Genomic DNA, 27,030 nt, shown 5'->3' on the forward strand with positions numbered 1-27,030 from the left:
CTTATCTGTTATATTCCTCTCCAACCTGTCTTTTAGCCTCCCTAATATCCTTCTTAATGGTTGCCCTCATGTTCTCATATGCCATACGATTCACTTTGGAGTTATTAGTCTTATATGCCTTATACAGCTGTTTTTTTCCTATGCAGCTTCTTTTTTACCTCTTTATTAACCCAGTCCCAGAGTTTTTTTTTAATTTCTACTAATTCCAAATTTAGGTATGTACCTGTCCTGCATTACATGTAAAAAAATTCTGCTCAAAATTTGCCCTACCAATGTTAAACATAACAATTTTAGTACTTGCATCCGCACTCTTACAAAACAGTGAGAACTGTACAGTATTATATTATGGTTACTTGACCCTAGTGGTTCAATCACCTCTACACCCTCAATTCTACCCTGAGTATTACAAAATACCAAATCTAGCCAAGCTTCACACCACTTTGCTGCTTTAATATACTGTGTTAAAAAACAGTCACTGATTACTTCTAAAAACTTCTGCTCTTGTTCTCAGCCATTTGCAAGTTTATCCCAGTTAATATTTGGATAAGTCCCACATGAATATAATACCCCCCTGTAAACTTGCCTTTTTAATACATACTACTAAAAAGATGTGTGTTGAAATTACTGTATGCACTGGGTGGTCTACAACACAATCCTAAAATAAGTCCTCTTTCCCTAATGCTTTCCAGGCAATGCCACATGTCCTCACTAAGATGGAGCTCATTGTCCAACTGAAGAGGACTAGGACTTGCATTTAAATTCTGTTTGACATAAACAGCAACCCCACTGCATTTCTGTTCTATCTTTCATTTTATCAAGGTCCAGGTCTTTAATGACCTCTTGGGCACAGCCATCAGCAGTGTGTCTGCCTACAGAGTGAATGTCAACCTTGTCAATAGGTTTACTAGCCTTGGCAGCAAAACTTGTGTAAAACTCTGGTGACTCATCCTATGAAGTCAGTAGATAAAGAGAGCATGAAGGGGTCATGAGGTCACTAGAAAGGGGTGTGTGGCACTCCCGATATCTCTGCAAAAGGACGAAGGTCCAAGTCTTTAGCATCCCTGTGCTTCCTGTTTTGCTTATATGGTTGCGAGACATGGATGCTATCCAGTGACCTGAGACGAATGATTGGTTTCCTTCAGTACAGTCTCTTCGGAGCATCCTTGGGTACCACTGGTTTGACTTTGTGTCGAACAAGCAGTTGCTCATGTAGTCCTGCATGAGGCACATTGCCTCCATTGAGATAATGGCCATGTGGTGTGATTCCCCAAAGGTGATCCGGCTTACATGATCCTCATTGTTGAGGACCCAAACAGCTGGACCAAGCCAAGGAGATGCCCATGTAACACCTAGCTGTGGAAGATTGATGGTCATTTCCAGAGGGTAGGACTGGACCGCGTGTGTGCCTAGAGGGTTGCCACACGGGATCCCAAGGTGTTTCATCGTGTGGAGGTTGCAGCAAAGTGCTGTACCAGTGCATGCTCCCAACCTGACCTGACCTGATCTGAATACAGGACCAAAGTAACCTATGTTAGTGGTCCATCTTCACATTTCCATGCACGAAACCCCATAAGGATTGATGTTCCTTATGTTCTTTGCTGGCATGTCTGGCACCACCCTCTCTGTCTTAGTCCTACCCAGTGCAATTATACTATTTGGAACATAGTAGTCTTTATGTTCTTTGGCTGTGTGAAGCATTTTTGTCCTCTTCATTGTCAAAGCCCAAGTTTTGGAGGTTTTGTCTGAAATGTGCTTAACCAAGTAATGGGATGGCAAAATCAAGTCCTTTTGCCTCCTACCAAATTTCAGTTCACTGCTGTACAAGCCAGAAAGTATATATGAAGGATGTCCATCCATCCATTCTCTTCCGCTTATCCGAGGTAGGGTCGCAGGGGCAGCAGCTTGAGCAGAGATGCCCAGATTTCCCTCTCCCCGGCCACTTCTTCTAGCTCTTCTGGGAGAATCCCGAGGCGTTCTCAGGCCAGCCGGGAAACATAGTCCCTCCAGCGTGCCCGGGGTCTTCCCCGGGGCCTCCTCCCGGTTGGACGTGCCCAGAACACCTCACCAGGGAGGCGTCCAGGAGGCATCCTGATCAGATGCCCGAGCCACCTCATCTGACTCCTCTCGATGCGGAGGAGCAGCGGCTCTACTCTGAGCCCCTCCCGGATGACTGAGTTTCTCACCCTATCTTTAAGGGAGAGCAAAGACACCCTGCGAAGGAAACTCATTTCAGCCGCTTGTATTCGCAATCTCGTTCTTTCAGTCACTACCCATAGCTCATGACCATAGGCGAGGGTAGGAACATAGATCGACTGGTAAATTGGGAGCTTTGGCTTATGGCTCAGCTCCTTTTTCACCACGACTGACCGATGCAGAGCCCGCATCACTGCGGACGCCACACCGATCCGCCTGTCGATCTCACGCTCCATTCTTCCCTCACTCGTGAACAAGACCCCGAGATACTTGAACTCCTCCACTTGAGGCAGGATCTTGCTACCAACCCTGAGAGGGCACTCCACCCTTCTCCGGCTGAGGACCATGGTCTCGGATTTGGAGGTGCTGATTCCCATCCCAGCCGCTTCACACTCAGCTGCGAACCGATCCAGAGAGAGCTGAAGATCACGGCCTGATGAAGCAAACAGGACAACATCATCTGCAAAAAGCAGTGACCCAATCCTGAGTCCACCAAACCGGACCCCCTCAACACCCTGGCTGCGCCTAGAAATTCTGTCCATAAAAGTTATGAACAGAATCGGTGACAAAGGGCAGCCCTGGCGGAGTCCATCTCTCACTGGAAACGGGTTCGACTTACTGCCGGCAATGCGGACCAAGCTCTGACACCAGTTGTACAGGGACCGAACAGCCCTTATCAGGGGGTCCGGTACTCCATACTCCCGGAGCACCCCCCACAGGATTCCCCGAGGAACACGGTCGAACGCCTTTTCCAAGTCCACAAAACACATGTAGACTGGTTGGGCGAACTCCCATGCACCCTCCAGGACTCTGCTAAGGGTGTAGAGCTGGTCCACTGTTCTGCGACCAGGACAAAAACCACACTGTTCCTACTGAATCCGAGGTTCAACTATCCGACGGACCCTCCTCTCCAGAATCCCCGAATAGACTTTTCCAGGGAGGCTGAGGAGTGTGATCCCTCTGTAGTTGGAACACACCCTCCGGTCCCCCTTCTTAAAGAGGGGGACCGCCACCCCGGTCTGCCAATCCAGAGGCACTGTCCCTGATGTCCATGCGATGTTGTAGAGACGTGTCAACCAAGACAGCCCTACAACATCCAGAGCCTTGAGGAACTCCGGGCGTATCTCATCCACCCCCGGAGCCCTGCCACCAAGGAGTTTTTTGACCACCTCGGTGACCTCAGTCCCAGAGATGGGGGAGCCCACCTTCGAGTCCCCAGGCTCTGCTTCCTCATTGGAAGGCATGTTATTGGGATTGAAGAGGTCTTCGAAGTACTCCCCCCACCGACCCACAACGTTCCGAGTTGAGGTCAGCAGCGCACCATCCCCACCATATACGGTGTTGACACTGCATTGCTTCCCCCTCCTGAGACGCCGGACGGTGGACCAGAATCTCCTCGAAGCCATCCGAAAGTCGTTCTCCATGGCCTCCCCAAACTCCTCCCATGCCCGAATTTTTGCCTCAGCAACCACCGAAGCTGCATTCCGCTTGGCCTGCCGGTACCTATTAGCTGCCTCCAGAGTCCCACAGGACAAAAGGGACCGGTAGGACTCCTTCTTCAGCTTGACAGCATACCTCACCGCCGGTGTCCACCAACGGGTTCGGGGATTGCCGCCACGACAGGCACCGACCACCTTACGGCCACAGCTCCGGTCAGCCGCCTCAACAATAGAGGCACGGAACATGGCCCATTCGGACTCAATGTCCCCCCACCTCCCTCGGGACGTGGTCGAAGTTCTGCCGGAGGTGGGAGTTGAAGCTACTTCTGACAGGGGGCTCTGCCAGACGTTCCCAGCAGACCCTCACAACACGTTTGGGCCTACCAGGCCTGACCGGCATCCTCCCCCACCATCGAAGCCAACTCACCACCAGGTGGTGATCAGTTGACAGCTCTGCCCCTCTCTTCACCCGAGTGTCCAAGACATGTGGCCGCAAGTCCGACGACACGACCACAAAGTCGATCATTGAACTGAGGCCTAGGGTGTCCTGGTGCCAAGTGCACATATGAACACCCCTATGCTTGAACATGGTGTTTGTTATGGACAATCCGTGACGAGCACAGAAGTCCAATAACAAAACACCACTCGGGTTCAGATCGGGGGGGCCATTCCTCCCAATCACGCCCTTCCAGGTCTCACTGTCATTGCCCACGTGAGCATTAAAGTCTCCCAGCAGAACGAGGGAGTCCCCAGAAGGTATGCCCTCTAGCACCCCCTCCAGGGACTCCAAATAGGGTGGGTACTCCGAACTGCTGTTCGGTGCATATGCACAAACAACAGTTAGGACCCGTCCCCCCACCCGAAGGCGGAGGGAGGCTACCCTCTCGTCTACCGGGGTAAACCCCAATGTACAGGCTCCAAGTCGGGGGGCAATAAGTATGCCCACACCCGCTCGGCGCCTCTCACCGGGGGCAACTCCAGAGTGGTACAGAGTCCAGCCCCTCTCAAGGAGATTGGTTCCAGAGTCCAAGCTGTGCGTCGAGGTGAGCCCGACTATATCTAGCCGGAACCTCTCAACCTCACGCACTAGCTCAGGCTCCTTCCCCTTCAGAGAGGTGACATTCCACGTCCCAAGAGCCCTAGCTTCTGTAGCCGAGGATCGGACCGCCAAGGTCCCCGCTTTCGGCCACCACCCAACTCACACTGCACCCAACCTCCTTGGCCCCTCCCATAGGTGGTGAGCCCATGGGAATATATATGAAGGATGTGCTCAGGCAAATTTAGTAATTTCTCTGTTAAAGTGTTACACTGTGTTATTTACTAGTACCTCTTCATTTTATATATGGTCTTTATATGTGACAGCTAAAGTTTACTGGACACATTACTGATGAAGGACATAAAAATTATGTCTTATTTTGGCAGTGATTTTCCATGGTGTATTGATGTAGGTTGCTGCTTTTACAACTATGGACATAAAGACAGTAACTGAATTTTTGTTTAAGCTTTGATAGTTTTTGTTGAGGCTAATGAATGCAAATACTAGAAGACAGAGGCTACCTTGCCAATACAAGACCAAGCTCAAATTTTATTTAATATTTAGTCTTGTCTGTTTTGTCTCTGAATCACACACACAAATGATCCATTACTATCTGTGTGCAGCAACATGAGCTCATATGATGTTGTCACTGATCAAAGAGTGTGGAAATGGCAGGTGCACCTGATAAAATGACCACTCACCATATGTATATATAGTTTATGTGTGCATGTGTATGTATGTGTGAATAAGAAAGAATGAAAAAATAAAAAACTCAGACAGATCCCTGAAGTAATATTTGGTCTCCATGGTTTTGAAAAAAATGCTCTTTTATCTTGGCTCAGTTTTTTTTTATTTGTAAACTCCTAACTACTGTGTGCTTAACAGCAAAAACATGAATTGTACCTCCCTTGCCGCAAGTCATAATTACATTTCCTTACTTTAAAAAAAAAAAAAATAGCTATTAAAGTGAAAGAGAGATTCATGTATTATTTAGGGAACTGGTCAAAAGACAATTTTATAAGGAAACTAAAATGCATATTATAAGAAAGAATTCACACAGGGCAAAACACCTTTGGAGCTTTTGTGAATGTGTAAGTAAATCTAATAACAAATAATAATAATAATAAATTACATTTCTATACAACAACTGGTAATAAATATATACTGGAACTAGAACTCAAACAAATGCAGAATATACCTAAACATAATTATGTTAAAGACGGTAAAGAATTCAATATTTTGTTATGATCACAGGGAAATTTGCAAGAAACACTGAGCCCTTCTTTGTATGAAGAGTATGTTAATTGCTTCCCTCAACAACTCTGGAAACTGCATTGTCTGAGTTTACCTTAAATCTTTTAAAACAATGGAGACATATAAAAAGTGAATGGGCAAAATAAAAGCAAGGTGGCAAAGTCGCTGCTCTAAAAACATGTGTTTAGTTTCTAGCTAAGCCATTAGCATTGAGGAGTTTTCACATTCTCCCTGAGTTAGTGTGACTAATTGTAGGTGTGGTGGATGAGCGTCAATGTCACAGTTAGAACTACTAAGACAAATATGAGTTCCCCAGCCCTTTAATAGAAAAGGCAGGTTCAAAGAATAAGTAAAAGCAACCACACAAGACATAGTAACTGGCAGCTGCTTAAAAGTTAAATTAAAACACCAAGGCTGGAGGTTCAAATCCAACACTATACCTCATTGACTGACCTACCACAAGTTGTTGAACTTTCACTGCCATTCTAATTGTGTGTTTCTGAAAATTGCATAATATATACGTAGAATGAAGTTTGATAATTTAAAAAATTGGAATTCTTTGCCAATATGGTAGCTTTACAGGCACTTACAATTCAGACAGATTACTAGAAGATTCCATTCTGAAGTGTTTTTGTGGGCCTAAATATCTGACATGTGGTGCAGTAACAACTTAATCTGTTTGTCAAAGTACAGCCAAAACCTTTTCATTTCCCCAAACGATTGATCTTGCAATGGAGTCTCAGTAGTTTAGAGGGGAGGTTAGACTCTTGGTCAGATAATCTTTCTTTTGGGATACTTACCCTAGAAAATTACTGTATTGGTTTTCTTACATAGAAATGCTTCTGGATACATGATGTCTTCCTTCTTTTAGCACAAATCTTTCCCTAGTTGTAGACTGTATTCGTTAATTGTTTATCTTTTTTACATTTACCTTTTAGAGGAATTACATTTTTACAAACTATGATGAACTGGTGCTCTGTCTAAAGTTAGCTTCTGCCCTATGCCTGATACTGCTACAATGGGCTCTGGCTCTCTGCATCCCTGAATTCAATTAAGCATCGTCACGTAAGTGTGTCTGTGGATCATCCTCTGGGCTCCTCTAAAGTATGTAAGTACCACCCCGGGGTAAGGAGGAGGTGCTGTTGCCACCCATGTCCTCTCCTTTTCCTACAGCAACACCACCTAACTCCACTCCTTTCAGTTTTTGCACAAAATATTGTGAGTTGACAAAATAAGACATCTTTCTGCGAGCAGAGCATGACAATATTCCAGAAACCTGAACTTGAACATGACTTAAGCCCTACTGCGATTAATTTGTTGATACTGTTTTGTTGCCTTTGCACCTGTATTTTAATTATTATTTGTAAGATGTGAATGGGGACAACCAATTTGGCACCCCAACATGTTTTTACTTGGGACTTGCAATTCTTCACTCATTCACAAGTGGCATAGTCAGAACAATGGCTGACTAAGTAAATCTAGAAGAAGCGGTGCAGCGACTTGCAGACCGGACAAACTAGCAGCAAGACACCCACAGCAAGGCAGCAGAGATTTTACAAGTCAGGTATATCTGCTCAATTTTGACTACACCGCCACTAGGCAGTGGTGGCCACGCCATGAAAGGGCTCATCTCCTCGTCCCTTTTCTGTCTGGCGAGGCTCAAAGAGCCTAGTAAGATTTGGAGGAGCAAGTGGCAGCAGATTACAACACTTTGAAGCATGAGATTTTAGCCTGCTATGGTCTCACCACCTCCACAACAATGCCATGAATAGCGCTTTGACCTTGAGCGGCCAGCAAGAGCTTAAGCCTTTGATTTGTTGGGAAAGCTGGCATGCTGGCAATGCCCTCCTCCCAAAATATAATCAAATACATCACAGACTTGCACAACAGTTTCTCACAGGTTCGACCCTTGTAAAATAACACCTCAAGTGCAAGCAGAATGCATAGACCTGGCTATATAAACGTGGCTCCCACCTTCACAAGTTTCGTCTGGGTGATCGGGTAATGGTAGTAGTCCCCAAATGTCACTCCAAGTTACTGGTCCATTGGCAGGGACCCTTTAAGGTATGAGAGAGAAAGGGGCTGGTCAATTATTTGGTCTACTTGCTAAACCGGTGTCCATGAGAACACGTCTACAGTGTGGTCTCTAGGTCTGCAAAGATCTATCTAAGTGTAGCATGACAGAAATGTTGAACACATACCTAAAAGACAAACTTTTTTTCATGTTTTAGTACTAACAACAAAATTTTGACATGAAGTGTATAATGTGTGAAGACTGAAGTCCAAATATCAAATAAGCACTTTCACAAAAGGTATAAGTATAATAAAACAAGTGCGCTTTTATTCAGGACTATAACCAAAATAAAAAAAAAAAACGGGTTAGTGTACTTTGGTGTCATCACTGCTTTGGTAGTACAGCGGTAAGAACTGTTGACTCATAATCAACAGGTCACGGGTTCAAGCCTTGTGTCACAAAATAAACGCTTTGAGTAGAGAGCTGCTCTTATTGTTACTATTATACAATAAAAACATACATTTAATTTGAGTCTGTAAGAGCCAGTGTAGACGTATGGTACTTGTAAATGTTAGCGTTTTTTTTGTTAATTCAGTTTTGTTCAATCAGTCACATTCACACTCCCCCCGATTTGACACTGCTGTTTTCAAATAAAAATGTACTATAACAGAGGTGAACTCAAGAGTTCTACATTGGAGAAAGAGAACAGAAGCCCTCCCTGCAAGAAACGTCTACTCACATATAAGAACAATGCAGCTGCACCAGGCATAAAGGCGAAAGATGGCACAGTTTGGATGCAGCAAGGGGTCTGGCGTCATCCTGCCAGTCAGTCTGCCCCACACCGGTTCCTTTTTTCTTGAAATTTAATATTACCTTTTTTCTGTAGCTACTGTTGCTTTGATTTATTGAATGTTTTCCCATACGTTTTTTGCATTTAGTTATTATTATTTGGTTCTTTGAAATATATTAGTTTAATCTTTTTTGGCTTAACTTTAATTTAATTAAATATATCACTTTAAATGTGTTATTTGTATGGGAAGGGTTTTTCCACAGTAGTTTTCTTCTCCTTTTGTATTTTAATAACAAATCACAACAGCAATAATAACTGCTACACTAATATAGTGCACAAAGTTATGGTAGCACTGGTAGACAGTGCCTACCATAATGACCCAATACCCAGCAACCCACAAAAACATTCCTTAAGACTCTTTAAATGGTAAAATGTACTAGAACAAGTGCTCAGACTGTCATTTCAGATGATCCATCAGTTCCTCTTGTCAACCCAGATCCTGCACAATGGGTGTGACAGCCTTACTATAATTGTCATCACTGTAACTTTTAACATACCAGCAGTAGTCTAATTTTCATTGTGAAGGTCATGGATATGCAAATCTAATCATTTGCATTTGTGACCACTGCTCATATCTCATACCAGTTTTCATACATTGCTTCTGGGTACAAATATTTTTTCACAGTATTCTGTGTGTGTGTGTATACATCTAATTATTTTCTAACCCGCATAATGCAGACCAGAGTCGCATGGGATGTTGGAGCCAGCTAGCACAGGGCATAAGGCAAGAACAAACACTGGATAGAGTGCCAGTCCAACGCAATACAAACACTCACACACTCACACGCACACACCAAACACACACTAGGGCCAAATGAGTGTCGCCAATTCACTTAACCTGCATGTCTTTGGACAGTTGGAGGAAACCAGATCACCTAGAGGAAATCCATGCAGACACGGGGAAAACAAGCAATGCAGGGAGGACCCAGGAAGTGAACTCTGGTCTCCGTACTGTGAGGCAGCTGTGCTATCACTGCACTGCATACATAAATCAGTTGCTAGCCAGGGTAACTACCACTACTCACTAAACATGCCATTAGAGATGTGTTACATATTGATGAGTACGTGTAGGTAAGAAATTCACTCTGCTCTGCACATATGACAATAATGACCCTGTAAACCTAAATATATATATGTTGTTAAAATGATGTATTATTAAACACAAAGGACTAAGTTATGTGCAGGAAGAATTCAAAGTTTTAAAGTACAGTAGGACCCCATTAATCCAGGCTCCGATGATCCGGGTTTTCAGCTAATCTTGACAGGATTTTCCATCACAACTATCAGGGAGAACATGTATGGAAAGAACTATAAAAATAACTAAGTTTATATTAACAATATCATAGTAAACAAGAGGAAGAGGAATAGTGGAACTACCACTTGCCCATGTATACTAAGCAGTAACCAGCCATTGCACTGAATAAGAGGAAACGTGTGGGTGCGCCATACCACTTGATCAGTGATGGGAAGGGGGATGAATTCACAAGCCCCTCTCTTTTACTATATCAGCACAAATCAGTCACTCAGCTAATGTATTCATTTGACAGCTGCTGTTAGCATTGTCCACACATACACCTTAACTCGGTTCTTCACCTGCTTTGTTTTACTTGTATTTTTATTTATTTATTTTTGTGGCTTGGGTTAACAGAAGATAGCAACCAAAAGAAAGGGTGTTGCCCTGTTGGTGGAACACAAACTGAATGCACTTTTTTCAAATTTATATGGGGAAAAGTTTAAAAAATGATTACTCTTGATATAGTGTTGGCAAAAAAACTGCTTCGGATTGGAAAAAAATATCCTAGTCCGAGCTAATCTACCAATTTGAGCCTCTTCAGGGATCTGGCATGGAGCATCTTTTAAACCCTATTTAGAGGTTACTTACATGGTAATTCCTGCAATCAAGAGTGAGGGATTTTCCCAGAATTCCTACTTTCATCTTAGATCTCTTTCATCTCTGATGGATATATAAGGTGTCACTGCACTGCACATTCCGTACACTTATTTTTGGGACCAGGCACCTAGGAGTTCCTGTCATTAGAAACAGGAAGCTAAAATCCATAAGGACTATGCTGCTACCTAGGGGAGTACCGTAGTACACATTCTCATACTGATATTTGACCATATTACATTTGTACTCTTGCTAACCCAGCAACTCCTACCATCCAGGCTTATTATACAATATATTAATTATATAAGGACTCCAAGATGCAGTGTTTGCCACATAGGTCTTGCAAACCCATGCCTTTCCTTCCTGCACCCCTCTGTCTCTCTCTCTCTCTCTCTCTCTGTTCCTCTCCCTCTTGTGCTGCTACCTATGCCTATTGTGATTTTGGTGCACTAAGCACTCATATAGTATGTACTGCCTTTTACCTGCCCCTTTTCTCTGACACATGCATGTAAAAGGCCTCTCTGCTGCAACATTTGTCGGCCAAGCACCTCCCATCACACACTCTTTCTTCATGTCATGAGATAAAAGTTTTGTGATTCCTTTAGAATTACCTGGAGTTATGCATTCATTACTCCTAACAATTTGATCTGATCTTCAATTAAGTCACAATAACAGACAGACAAAATCAGCTTTTGTAATACATAAATAATTGAAACAACTGCCAATCTTGTCATACTGATGAACCCAACATGGAGGCTCCACGAATGGACTCAATTACGTGCTGGGAATCACACTAGAGGAAGGTTGTTTTCCTTACTGTGCTACCTACAAAGCTACAATTGTGAGAAAACTACCACAGCAACAACAACACAAATCAATCATGGCATAAATTTAAGTTTATAAAAGGCTTGTACTAAAGAATCTTCAGAATACAAATAAATCCACAGTCAGGTTCTCTCAGGAAACACAAAATAAAAGTCAGTAGAGATGAGGACGGCAATTAGTGGAGATGCTGTTGATGCTCCAGCTGTTATTATCTCCAGATGCTGTAGGAGTGTACAGAATTGTGGAGTGTGAAAGGTTATGGAGACCAGCAATTCAAAAGTCCCAGAGTTAAGTAGATCAGCAGCTGCAGTACTCCACTGTGTCTGGGGTCCAGTAGTGGTGGAGAATAAAATGCCAGGGTGTGGTAACACATTTTGTAACTTTATGATAACATTGTTTTGGTACAATAACCCAAGTAGTGCCTGTTTAAATGTTTTGCCACCCCTTTTCTAGAAATATCAGAAAAACAAGAAACCTTCTCAGCACAAGCATTACATAATGTAAAAGAAAGCACTCTAGCATAGTGATAATAATCAGAAATAAAAATATATATTGTAAGAATATTATATCATAAACATATTATTTAATGCTTATTGGATATGCACCACAGTGATACACCGAATTTCATTAATTTTAACTTCTCTCTATAAAAGGAAATATTGTTTAAACATTAAAAGTCCAAAATGAAAATATATGTGAACCTCTAGGCTAATGACTTTTCCAAAAGCTAAGTGGAATCAGGTATTGGAATTAATGGGTTGAAACTGGAGGTGTGGGTTGGAGATGCCCTGTCCTATAAAAAAGGCACATACATTATAGTTAGGGACAAAGCCTTGCTGTTTATGATAAATAAATCAAAGAAAATATCAAATGACTTTGGAGGGAGAACTATATAAATGTATAAAAGTGGAAAAAGCTACAAAAGCATTTCTAAAGGCCTGAATGTTCATCAATCCACAAATGAAGAAAACTTAGTATTGTCGATACTCTCCCTAAGATGGGGTATTCAGAAAAGATCACGGCAAGAGTGCAGTGTGCCTTGCTGAACAAGGTAAAAATAGGGTAAAAATAAGACACCTGCAACAATTTCTTGAATTTCCCAAAGTTTCTGTTCATTCATCCATTATAAGATAAATACTGAACAAAAATGAAGTTCCCAGAAGGATACCAAAAAGAAAAACTCTGCTCTGCAAAAGCAATACTGTTGCACGTCTCAACTTGGCAAAAAAACAGAGATGTTCCTAAATTCTCCTGTGACAATGATGTGTTGGTAGATGAGACAAAAGTTGAACTCTTTAGTATATAGTGTTCACAACACTATATTCAGAGGGGAAAAAACACTGCAGACACTAAGAAAAAATATCCCACTATGAAGCAGGTGGAGTCAGCATCATAGTTTGGTGCTATCTCAGGGCCTGGACAGCTTGCTTTTATAGAGGGAGCAATTAATTCAAAATTGTATCAAGAAATATTACTGGAGAATGTCAGGATAGCAGTTCATCACCCACACCTTTATAGAGGTTGTGTGATGCAACAAGACTTTGACATGAGACATGGGAATAAATCAACAACAGAATGCTCTAAATAGAATAAAATGTGTGTCTTGAGGTGGCCAAGTCAGATTAAAGTGCTCAGCCCAATGGAGATGCTGTGTCATGAACTGAAGAACACTATAAAGACAAGGCATCCACGAAATAGTAATAAATTGAAAAGGTTTGTAAGGAGGAATGTTTTAAAGTTCCTAAAATTCCTGTTACAGCAACATTCACCCTGTTGATACTCAATGAGGGTCTTCCAGCAGAGGCTGATATTCTTCTTATGTTTTGTTTATAATTTTTATTCTCCTTTTTAGAGACATACCTTTGTATAAATATTTATGTATTATGGTTTTTGGGATATTGAATCCAATTATATTAGTTTTTCATCTTACTTTCGTTTTGATATTGTTAGAATTATATTTTGTCTTTTTCCAGTGCCACTTTGTCTTTTCTCTCAAGCACCACCATTTTGTAGATCTGGGGGAGTGTTAACTAAAGTTGTGACCCTGACCTCGATAGATCAAAGGTTTAAAGGTCTGTACAACCAGTCATGTTTTATCAGAGTATGACAGATAATCCTTATTACACTTGCACTCTGTTTTTCTATTTAATTTTCCTGTTATTGAAATCTTTGGCAACATTATTATGACATTTTAGGGTTTTGTTTTTGTTTGATTAAAGACTTTGTGTTTTAAGAACTTAGCATGTGCCCTTACTTAATCTGCATCTTTTGATCCTCTATTCAAATAATTTCTAATATTTTTAGCAGAACAGTTCCAAGTAATGAATTATGAATCTAATGAATTTGGACTGGGAGAAATTTAACAAATAGTTTAATAACTGGGAATGAAACTTGGATATGTCAAAATCACCAGAGGTCAAACAACAATCAAAATGCTGGTGATCTTCCAACAGCTAAGAAATTCAAAGTCTAAGCCACTATTGGCAAAATCATGAGCACGTTTTTTTTAAATATTGAGGGTGTGGTCCATATTGATTACAAGTCTCAAAAGGCCAATATAAAGGGTCAATAATTCGACTTTCTTAAACACCAAAGCAATCAAGGAAAAGCAGTCGACCATTCTCCTTCTGTTTAAAAGATAATGCTACTGCTCAAAGAACATGGACTGCAAAGCTTCCCTTTTAAAGTCAGGATTTGAATAGATGGCACTTCTACCTAGGGTTGCCAGTTTAGAAAATTAGAAATACGGGACACTCTTAAAATCTCTCTCTATATTATTATATACAAATACTATATTACTATATATAAATTTATACATGCCCCCTACACACCAAACCAATATATTATATAAAAGTAGAGGCATAAGTTAAAAACATAAAGCAAGGATTTTAACGGGTTATAAGGAAAGCAAAAGTAAAATCATTAGAAAATTATTTACTAAAAGTGCAATTACATACACCACAGTTTGCTTCAAAGCAGGTTCTGCCTTGTTTGATAAATGTCCATTCGCAGTAATATTTATCACGAAATTTACACTTACGTTTTGGCATCCTGGGATGGATGGATGGATGGATTAGTTTTTAAGTTAGAAAAAAAGTGGGCCGTGACAAGTAGTAACAAAGCACTTTGTTGACACTGTATGTTGCAATGCTGATACAGAACTACACAGCAGCGCAGCTGGAGAGCAAAACGGTAACAGTGTCGCTGTTCTCAGCCAACCATAGCAACTGAACAAGTTGCAAACAGGCAGCAAACACTAGTTTCATCGTTACATTTGGGTTATTTTCATCAAAAGAATCTGAGAAATGAAAGTATAATTACTTATAAAGTTACAGCTAAGTATTGTAAAAAGGTAGTAAATCTATATTTTTATTATGAAATTTGAAAATTAACTAAATACGGGACATATGGGTGTCTCTGAAAGGTCAGTACGGGACAGGGGACAAAATTATCAAATATGGGACGTGTCCCGTATATAAGGGATGTCTAGCAACCCTACCTCTACCCAAATGGAAAGGGTGACCTCTGTGGAACACAAGCTCATTTTATTTGAGAGGCATAAAAAAGCTTAGTGGATAGCGAAACAAGTGCATTAGTGTTCATGGGGATTACACTAAAAATAAATTAACTACATGATATTATTTCTGTGCTTCACAGCATCATAGCTTCTTACCTTCTTTGACTTGTTTGATGTGGGAGAGGTGGGATTTGTTAAGTCCACATCCCATTCTAAATCTCTTGAAGATAGCCGTTCACTGTGTTCTGGTGATATGCTAACATTCTCCAAATTCCTGCAAGACAAAAAAACACTTTGAGAAAATAGGCAACCATTCCTCAAAATATCTGGCCTAAGTGGAAAAGTTAGTTAAGACATCTTCAGTCTTAAAAGTTGTCTCTAATTACAAAGTAAGACTTTTAAATTAAAAATGCTCATGTATAGTCTTTACATGATCGTAGAAGACCTAACTTAACATTCTTATGCACAGTTAATTCAGCTCTGGGACACTGGTGTCAAAAGATAGCCCTTTGCACAAGGTAGGAGATACCCCTGGAAAGGTTGACAGTACTTTGCCAGATGTTCGTATGCACACATTCACACTTAAACAGGGCTATTTTCAAATTTAAATTTATAACAAGAAGCAAGTGTTTGGAGATATGGGAGGTATAGGTGCCCAGGAACACACAGGTGTGGAGGCTGGGGGGAAGCTTAGCTGGACTTCACACAAAAACACTCAGCTGTCAGATTACAATCTGTCCCATCTACAGGGATAGGAAATTTGTCATATTGCTCGGCTCAATGAGAAGCTTGTGAGTGTACCTTTATAACCCAAAGGTCGTTGGTTGTATTGCTACACAACACTCGTTATAACCAACATGAGCAATACTTGTACCTGAATTAAAAGAATTCATCAGTGAAACAGAAATTAATTACTATCACTGTTCTACACCTTGCCTGATGAAGGGGCCTTAGCTGCCTCGAAAGCTTGCATTTGTAATCTGTTTAGTTAGCCAATAAAAGGTGTCATTTCACCCTACTTTCTTCAGTATATACAGACTGAAAATCAACAGCATTATAAACTGGAATCTTGGCCAGGATTGTTTACCACATTGTGTCCCCATGATGATTAATTGGATTAATGAATTAATGAATTAATTAATTAATTAATTAATTAATTAATTAATTAATTAATTAATTAATTAATTAGTGGCCTGGAACCCCTACAGATTTTATTTTTTTCTCCAGCCTTCTGGAGTTTTTTTTTGTTTTTTCTGTCCACCCTGGCCATTGGACCTTACTCCTTTCTATGTTAACTAATGTTGTCTTATTTTAATTTCTTATTTTGTCTTTTATTTTTCTTCTCTTCATTATGTAAAGCACTTTGAGCTACTTTTTGTATGAAAATGTGCTATATAAATAAATGTTGTTGTTGTTGTTATTAAGCAGGTTTGAGAATGTACATATTTACAATATATATGTATGAACTTGTTTATTTTTTTGGCTTGTATATTGTATGATTACAGTCTCCTTTGAAAAACTATAACTGGTAGTTTACTTGACAATGTAGTAAGGCAGAGGGGCTGGCTTTTAGTGTACATTTTGGGTTTCAACATTGTGAGACTGATAATCATAACTGGTTTTCAATATACTCCAGAGCGCATATAAGCTTTCACTCTACCAGTATTACAGGATAAGCTGCAGTAGGCGCAACAGTTGGCTAAAGCTGAAATGCCATTTTTGTATGACCAAGTGAAGGGCACTGATTTAGATGAAGTAGACTGACATACTGTAATGTCTACCCAGATTCTGCTCATCTGGATATAAACCAAAACATGGACACTTCTCCCAGGAAGTAAGATAATCATAGTATGGACAGATCAGACAATATTCAAGTTTTTCTAATGAGGACTTTATATTAAGACCCCTAAAACAAACATTCTCAATCAGTTTAGTCTCAAGCTAGATTCACAAGGGCAACAGACTATCCCAGAAGCAATTTCCACAAGACAAGAATCATCCCTGGATAGGACACTGTCTATCACAGATCATATACACACACACTTACAAACAGAAGGTCAATCAATTTAAGACATGTCTGGGATGCAAAAGAAAAATAAAACTCAGACACTGGAAGTGTGTGATAACTCCTGAGACAGAGTAACAGATTAGCTTCAAACCCAGATTGCTCCAACTGTGAGTCACAAGTGCTAACTACTGCACCACCGTGCTGAATACAGACAAGTGTATCACCCAAATATCTATATGAGTTTGGGTAGCAGCAAGTAAAGCTTCTAAGATCAGAAACAAACTATCATAATGGGTAAGATTGTCTAAGGTCTGTAACGGTATTTCATTTGCAATAGATATGTTTTGAAGGTCATCCTTTATAAAAGCTCAAGTGAAAAAATGCAGAGCTGGATAAGTATGAAAGTGACAGGTTAAGTTATTTGGGATAATCTTGTATCCCAAATAACTTCTTCTTTTTATTTTTTGTGCTTATGTGTGCCAAAGCATCCATCCATCCATCCATCCATCCATTTTCCAACCCGCTGAATCCGAACACAGGGTCACGGGGGGTCTGCTGGAGCCAATCCCAGCCAACACAGGGCACAAGGCAGGAAACAATCCTGGGCAGGGTGCCAACCCACCGCAGGTGCCAAAGCATTACTTTTAATATCTATTATGGCATCAGTATAATAAAATATATTTTTTTGCATTTGGATGTATTACTTTTTTAAATAAAGTTGACTACTCGGAGTATTAAAAATGGTAATGTACTTGTCCATCCAAGCAATTAAAAGTTATAAATAAAAATGTAACTTTAATTTTTTTAACCCTAGAAAGTGAATTTGATTTGTAATTTTGTATTACATAAATACATTTGAAATGTATAATATCGGGTAGTAAAATGCTTACAGAATAAAAACAAATGTTATTCACATGCATTAGTACCCTTGGCATATTTTGTATGTTTACAGTAATACTCTTCAGTTATGTCATCAGCTCTATTTGACTTCGTCACGTATGTGCAACTGGGGATCACCTTCTAAGCTCTGCTAAGGTAAGTGGTACCACAACAGGACGAAATGGGCCATTCACTGTAACTCACGTTAGCACACGCTAACTGTATCTCCTTTTCCACCTGCACTCCAAAAAGCTACTGAGTGAGGGCAACTGACCAAGCTGCAGCACCCAAAGCTGGCCTCAGACTTCTGTTCTGGGCTCTATAAGATCCTGACGGTCCCCAGAGGAGGTCTTCTGCTTTTGGACTTGAAACTTGACCTGGAGCTAGCTTCTGCGCTATTTCCAAGCCACCCTAAGGGGAACCTTTTTCTTCTGAGCTGGATAAAATGCAGTTATCTTCTGTTGTTGGCATCACTGAGTTTAGTTTTTGTTTATTTTTTGCACCAATTAAACAGGGACACCTGGTTGGTGACCCAACAATTCAAGGTCAAGGTGGGTCATGCTTTTCTGTCCACACAGTCACAAACTTCCCAAATCAGGGCTCAAGTCACACAAGGCTAATCAATTTTTTCAGGAAGTCCATGTCTAAAAATTTTATCAAAGTGTCTGTGTATTCTGACTTCAAAAGCATGAAGCTCAAAGAAATGGAGAGATCCTTAATAGATCTATAATAGCTTAAGACTTTCAGCTTTACTCTCAGAATCATCAAAGACAAAACTAAATTTGAGAAGGTTGCATAATTGCTGCCATAAAGGTTTTTCACAAGCGCAACATTTTTTGAAATATTCATACCCAAAATTCAAAAGTAACAACTCAAAAATAATGAAGTTTTGTATAGTGTACACTGTTGGGGTCACCTTCATATCCCACAGTAAAAGGATTTCTTTGGATTTCTGAAAGCATTAAAATATTAGATGACTTTCCCCCAAAGAAGCATTCCTCTTGCTACCCATGACAATAAAGTTGAGACATGCTAAATGTTTGTTTTAAAGCCTCAACTAGTCCATTAGGCATCTCTTCATTTGAATGACGAAAATAATTTAACATTGAGATATATTATAGAGCCTGTTTCCCAAATATCCCTTTGGTTAAGAACTAATTTCTATGCCACACCACAACTGCACTGGCCTTTTTTGATCTATTTACAGTATTCCATATCCACATTTAAAATCTGTGGATCATTTGACATCAGTGCTAGTTTCATGTTTTATGTGAAACATTGGAAATATACACTTCCCACCGGGACAGTTCATGTGAATGTCCACGAAAGTGTTCGCTCTCAGTGGGACAATTCAGAGAAAACTTTCTTAATTGACATAATGCTAACCTCCTGTCACCAAATTCTAAAATACAAAATAAAAAAAAAATCCAGGTCAGCCAGCAATATATTTTTCTGGTTGCACTGTATTTGAAGCAAAGTCACAAAAAAAAGTTTTTATAGTGAAAATCAATAGTGACATTATGTTTCTTTGCAAATGCCAACACATCAAAAGAGGGTGGGAATGTAGACATCACAAGCGGTAACTCAGAAAGCTCCAATAGATACTGAACACAGCAAAAGAGCTAATCCAGGTAATTAGACAACAACAGTCGCTCTTACATTGTATTGTGGCAAGGTTTTTCCTAAATAGAAGGCAGGTAACTAAAGTACAGTAAAAGAACAAAAAGGATAGAAGCTCAAGAAAAAAACGGATAAACTGTCAAGATCAAACTAGAAACAAAGCCCAAAGGAAAAATGTGATCATATATAAACTGTTGTTACACAACAGAGACAAACTTGAAGAAAAGCAAGACAAACCTGGACATGAGAGCAAAAAGGACACCAGAAAAAAATATCTGGGCCAATTCAAAGTGTTTCTTAGAATAAGTGACATATATTGCAAGAAAATCATTCTTATTTACTCAATACCAATTAGCCCAAATAAATAAATGCCACAATAGCCAAAGCCTAACAAACAAAAAATTTGCCACATTAGCAGAGGGGTATAGCCTAGGGAGAAGCAGAATAAAGAGGGAGTATACCATCACTACTGTCAGACAATGAGCTGTATGGGTCTTGCCCCTAACCTTTGCTTTTTGTGTCCTTTTATTTTATCATTGCCATTTTGTTTCAATTTAAATGTGCTTTCATTTTGCTGTTCCTTTGTTAATTGTTTTTCTTTTGTGAACCACCCTTGCTTTGTGTTATTTCCCTGCCTTCCACTAATAATAAAATTACATGTTTCTGTTTTTTGATGATGATAATTGATTAACTGTCCCTAAGTTTTGTTGTCAGTTTTCTCTGCAGCACCTTAGCACTTTCTAAGAAGCAGCTTCTCAAACATGGGCTTGGAATGGCCTTACCTTAACCTTTGTGTACGCGCGTTGTCAGGTTTTCTCTTTGTGTTTGTGTTTTTTGAAAGAACTGTGGTCTTTTAAGCATTTGAGTATTTGTATATTTTGTTTATTTAGTTATTGCTTTGTTCTTTTGGAATATGTTTTTTGATTTTGGATTGATTAACTGGGTTTTTATTTCATTTCCTGTTGCAGTTCTCCAGATCACCTTATAAATTTTTAATTTACTGATTCTTATACTCTTGTAATCTTAAATTCTTTTTGTAGTTTTAGTATTCTTAGTATTCTTGTCTTCTGTTATTTATTCTTTGTGTTTGGAATTTTTTTGTATCCTCTTTATTTAAGACATTTAATAATTCAACTTTCTTTTCATATTTTTTGTTTGGAGGAGTGTTTCTTAATAGTTTTTCACTCCTTTTGGGGCATTTTGAGGCAATTCACAATAAGCTAATACCACCTCACAAATTAGAAAATCATGAATAAATGACAAATTCTATAGCTATCCATAAAATTGCATTAATTTTGGTTACCAATTGCAGAAATTACAGCCATGAATTTCTTAGGAGAAGTTTGTGCAAGTTTTATACATTTTTAAAATTCCTCCAGCACATGTAAGTTAGATGAGGAACACAGGTCAACAAAAATTTTCATTCTGCAGGAAATACATTTTTTATCAACTCTTAAAGACTAGGAGTTATTTATATTTTAATACACCCATTTACCTAGTACATTTAGAAGTCTTCCAGGCCCTACTATATGGATCTATCCCAACAGGATAACATTGCTTGCATCCAAGTGTATTGAGTTGAAAAAAAATACATTTTACACTCAACCTACCATAAAATTACTTTTCACTTGTCTTCAGAATCACCTACATGTTGTGTACCTGTTGATGAGATTCACTGTGATAATTTTTTAACACTCTCCTTTAGTTTTCTCATTCTCTTATGAAACAAAGAACATCCACACAGCACAACAATCATCATATACATTTCCTCTCTTAGGTGTATAGGACATTAAATTTTTAGGAGTTTCTATGCCATTCAGCAACCAGCTTCAATAGTACCCTTCACCCCTGAATGCTCCTCTTAGAGTCTTTCAGCAGCCAACTTCAAATGTTTCCTGCTCCCCTGAATGTCCCTCATAGACAACACTCACGTATACAGTTCCACAGGGGTGCCATATTTTGTTTATTTCATTAAAATATAATGTATTGTGCTTGGGGAGTTTTTCAATGTCATGTAAATTGTCTCAATCTAACAATGACTAATGTTTTCCAGTAATTGTATACCATATTGTCTTTCATTACTTCTTTGTCCTCAGAAATAGATGCACACGGGTACACTCCAGTGAAGACTTCTAAAGAAATTCAGTTGCCCCAGATCCTGTTTAGGTGTGCCTTACCAGTGTGAGTATTTATATAATGAGTTACTTACGGTTTCTATTTTTAAATCACATAGAACAATCTGTAGCATTTTGCTACTTTGACATTTATGTGTTTCCTCTGTTGATCACTGATGAATAGCCCTATTTAAATGCATCAAGATTTCATGTTGTAATAACCTCTCAAAAAGTCCAAAGGAATGAATGTGTTTTTTAGCATGTGTTTGCATATTTAGGCCAAACCAAATGATTTTGTGAGAGATGTATTTAATTATTCATATATAAAAAGTAAATTATTTTTCAGAGTATAACTGCAATTGAAAAGGTCAGTGTTGGGGAATCAGAGACTGAATTCATGAATGTCAAAAATGAAACTAAAGTAGAAAGAGGTGGATAGTTAAGCAATGTCGCCATCTAGTGGCATACTATTTATATTTGTGATACTTGGAGGAGTTTGCTTTTTCATTTGCCACCACTTAATAACTTCCCTTTTCTTTTCACACAGTGTTATGTATATTATTTGATGAGAGTGCCCTGCACTTAGAACTTCTGTATGCATTAGCCATACACTCACCTTGAAGTGATTCATCCCTATCAGATAACAACTGCTAGTTTATAAATTCCAGAGTACATTCACCCAAGTTAGTTAGGGAAAGCAGTATAACAAATGACACCCTACCATTAAGCAAACTCCTTTTCACATTGGACCATTTATATCCAAAAATAGAAAAGAACGCACTTAAATATATCATATGAATAAGTATCAACTGTACAGCTAGTCCAATTGATTAAAGAATATGATTAGAATGTTGTCATTATATTCCAAGTGTTGTGTTGATAACATAAGTCGTCACTGTTTTAGATGGCAACAGATTACCACATCATGGGTAAACTAAACACAGATTATATTGTTGTTTTATACATGTAAATAGCATTCTGGAAAAATTTCAGTCCGGATTCATATTCTGTTACAGTGCTGTTTAAGGTTTACAATGAACTCCTACTATCAACTGATGCTGTAGATTCTGCTCTTCTCTTTTATTGCTCTTAGCTTTCGATACTGTGGATCATAAAATTCTTATACTGTATCTGGCCTTGAACAGTATGTAGGTGTCCAAGGTAATGCCTTTAAATGGTTAACATCCTACTTAAGCAATAGGAGCTTTTCTATTCAACTACATAAGTTTTCATCCTCTTGAGCCCCTGTTACTTGTGGGACTCCTCAGGGTTCCATTCTTGAGCTAATTCTCTTTTTGATATACATGCTGCCTTTAGGCTCGATTGTCAGAAAATATGACTTCTGTTTTCATTGCTACGATAATGACACGCAAATATATGTCCCACTGAAGTCAAAGCAGAGCAAGACAATATAGTCTCTCCATGACTGCTTAAATGATAATAAAATCTGGAAGGCATTAATCTTTCTTAAACTAAGGATAACAAAACCAAGATTGTGATGTTTGGTTACACAGAAATTTGGAGTGTCCCTGATCTTGTTCTTGGATCACTCATCATAAATCTTTAGTTAGGAACTTAAGCATGATTTTTAACAGCTTATTCAAATTCAACAAACAGGTAAACTTCGTGGTTAAGTGTAGTTTTCTTCCAGCTGAGACTTTTAGCTATGGCAAAGGCCTTTCTTTCCTATAGTGATTTTAAAAATACCATTCATGCTTTTATAACATGGACTATTGGACTACTGCAACTCTCTGTATGTACAGTAGATATTGATCAGTCATCGCTATGATGCCTGCAATTAGTCCAGAACACTGCTGCTCACCTACTGACAGGCTGTCTCAAGCATGACTACATCTTAACCAATATTGACCTTGCTCCATTGGCTTCTGGTTCACTACAGAACTGATTTTAAAATCTTGTTACTTGTTTTTAAATGTTTGAAATGAAATGAATGGCCCCTTCATACCTTTAGGGACTCATTCATGTTTACATGACAACAAGAGCACTGTGGTCTGCTAGCCAGAGGTGCCAAGGTCAAGGTTGAAGCAAAGGGGGGATCGGGCATTTGTGGTGGCCACTCCCTCTCTTTGGAAAAACCAACCTTATTAAATTAGGTTTGTCCAAACATTAATTACTTTTAGATCATTAGTAAAGGCTTACTGCTTTTCGCTGGCCTTAAAACCCGTAAGATGTTAAATATTATGTCTGTATATGTTGGTTCACGTACTTTAACAATTTAGAGTGTGTATGTGGGGGTATTTTAAGTATGTGGTATATCTTTTATGAGTGTGGTTTTATTGTGTGTGTGTGTGTATATATATATATATATATATATATATATATATACACATACACTAATAAAAGGCAAAGCCCTCACTCACTCACTCACTCACTCATTACTAATTCTCCAACTTCCCGTGTAGGTGGAACCAGAAATTTGGCAGGCTCATTCCTTACAGCTTACTTACAAAAGTTAGGCAGGTTTCCTTTCGAAATTCAAAGCGTAACGGTCATAACTGGAACCTCTTTTTTGTCCATATACTGTAATGGAGGAGGCGGAGTCGCGTATCGCGTCATCACGCCTCCTACGTAATCACGTGAAACGCCTTGGGGCCGATCTGGAAGAAGGTAGCGCAGCGCCTTGATTTAAACGATTCCATGTCTTGGTGGGTTTAATACTGTGTAAGCATACATATTAACACATGTGCAATTAAACGTGTGCATTTACGGGGTGATTTCTCAGGCTTAAAAGCTCGCCTTTTATTAAAAAAGTAAATGCAAACTGTTTTCATTCTGAAGGGCACAAACCACGTTGGATTTTGTAATGATAGTTGATTAGTAAGGTCTATTAAGGGATACTTACAGAATGATTAGTAATGCCTGTGAATGCCGATGCAAGTAGGAAAATGGGCGTGAACTAAAGAACGAGTAGTAACATGTACAGTAAATGTCTCTAAAGTCTGTCTATTAAAAAGTTATTATATCTTTCAATCCTGTGTATTGATTAAACTACGAACCTAACAAGATCACTACATGGTATCAGAAGTGGCAGATTGGAAGAGGAATGTGAAGAAGAGGTTCAGCTTTTGAACGAGTCTCGTGTCTGTGAGTAACCCGAAAACGTGGTCAGAAAGCGCTAAGACGTTCTAGCAAAAGAGAAAAAAAAAATATGGAAGGATTACAGCCCCCACCAAATCTCCAGTTAAAGGGAAATGTAGCTGAAAATTGGAAAAGATTTAAACAGAGATTCGAGTTGTATCTTGCTGCGATTGAAGCAGATAGGAAAAGTAAAAAAATGAAAGCGTCTATGCTTCTACATGTAATTGGCGAAGAGGCGCTAGAGGTGTATAACAATTTTCAGTTTGAAGAAGATGGAGACAATATGAAATTGAACAAAATAGTTGAAAAATTCGAAGCGTATTGCAACCCAACGCGCAATGTGACGTTTGAGCGGCACAAGTTTTTTACATGTTTCCAGAAAAGCGGCGAAACAATAGACCAGTATGTGATGGAATTGCGTAATAGGAGCTGTTCTAAGAAGAAACCGTCAAGACATCAAAAGGACCAATAACCTCTAATCAGAACACTAACACCAGCGAAACAAATATTAACGAGAAAACAAGTATAAATCAGGAAAGAACATCTCAACTGCAAACACAATTAACCAGAAGATCAAAACGTCAAGTAAAACCACCAGAACGACTCATTGAGACATGTTGAGGATTAAAGGAACATTTTCAATTAAGAAATGCTGAATTCCTTTAACAGTTGTGCTTTTTATACATAGTTTGAATGCTGGATGTATGCCTGAAATGTTCTGGATAGTTCAGTTGTTTGAAGTGATAAAGTTTATCAAAGTAGCATTTGAAATGTATAACATTACTAAGCTTATAAGTACTGCCTTACTTCTCTTTAAGAAAGGAAGATGTAATGATACTTGATTTAAACGATTCCATGTCTTGGTGGGTTTGCGTAGCTTATTGTCAATATCTTTACACCTGTTTTTAAGACTTATTGACTGAAACGGGCTTTCACAAAAAAAGTTAGGGCTTTGCTACAGGATACACCCTCCACAAGTTAAGGAAGTAAAAATAAAGGTATATATTTCTGTTTTATTTAAACCTTTTAAGTTCGTATGCATAGCCCCATTTGGCTGTTTTAGTTTTTTTTTTCTTTCTTCAGTAATATTTAATCTCCTTAAAGAAAAACAACATATGCATTTTACTTTTTTTGTATCTCTTTAGTAATATTTTAGTGTAAAAGGATAACTAATATTTAAACCTTTTATGTTACTTTATAAAGTTATTTTACACAATGTTGAAAAATTAATAAGAAAGCTACATATTGTGGCAGCTGCTGCTTTAATTTTCAATGAAATGAAAAAAGCTCTCCAAGAGAAAACCTCAATGAAGAAGAAACAGTTAGCACTATCTAAAAAGGAGAAACCCTCATTTATAAAGGTTTGCTGCAGATGACTTAACTGAAAATAAATTAATAGTTCCTATGTGTATAATACATATTTATCTATTTTACTTATGCCTTTATTCCAGCAACTTGCAACATCTGAGGTACAATTTGTTACATTACTTTTGTTTTTTGCAGCACAGGCAGGTGAAGTGACTTCCTCAGGGTCACACAGTGGTGTCAGTACCAGGATTTGAATTGACAAGCTCCGGGTTTGCTGAAATATTACTGAAGAAAGAAAAAAAACGAAAACGGGCAAATGGGGCTATGCATACAAATGTCCATCCATCCATTATCCAACCCGCTATATCCTAAATACAGAAGCCAATCCCTGCCAACACAGGGCACAAGGCGGGAAACAAATCCCGGGCAAGGTGCCAGCCCACCGCAGGGCGCATACACCCACACACACCCACACACCAGGGACAATTTAGAATCGCCAATGCACCTAACCTGCATGTCTTTGGACTGTGGGAGGAAACCGGAGTACCGGGAGGAAACCCAGACAGACACGGGGAGAACATTCAAACTCCACTTAGGGAAGCGAACCCGGGTCTCCTAACTGGCACCTTTCACTGCGCCACCATGCCGCCCGCATACAAACTTAAAAGGTTTAAATAAAACAGAAATATATACCTTTATTTTTACTTCCTTAACTTGTGGAGGGTGTACCCTGTAGCAAAGCCCTAACTTTTTTCATGAAAGCCCCTTTCAGTCAATATATGTGGATGTGTATATGTATATGTATATATATATATATATATATATATATGTATATATGTATATATATGTATATGTAGATATGTATATATATGTATATATGTATATGTATATATATGTTTACATAACCTCTTTAACACATTACTTCTCCGCTGCGAAGCACGGATATTTTGCTAGTATATATATATATATATATTTGTATATATATA

General features: G+C 39.1%; 1 protein-coding gene across 1 annotated transcript in view; it reads right to left on the minus strand.

Moving 5' to 3' along the window:
- The window catches only part of crybg1a (crystallin beta-gamma domain containing 1a), a 359,825-nt gene that overhangs the window by 187,527 nt on the left and 145,268 nt on the right, over positions 1–27,030 (minus strand). Inside the window, exon 2 of the mRNA XM_051925340.1 lies at positions 15,173–15,290. Coding sequence (XP_051781300.1) covers positions 15,173–15,290 — 118 coding nt within the window. The remainder of the gene's footprint in view (positions 1–15,172; positions 15,291–27,030) is intronic.

Source organism: Erpetoichthys calabaricus, chromosome 3 (assembly GCF_900747795.2).
Source record: "Erpetoichthys calabaricus chromosome 3, fErpCal1.3, whole genome shotgun sequence".
Classification (NCBI taxonomy): domain Eukaryota; kingdom Metazoa; phylum Chordata; class Cladistia; order Polypteriformes; family Polypteridae; genus Erpetoichthys; species Erpetoichthys calabaricus.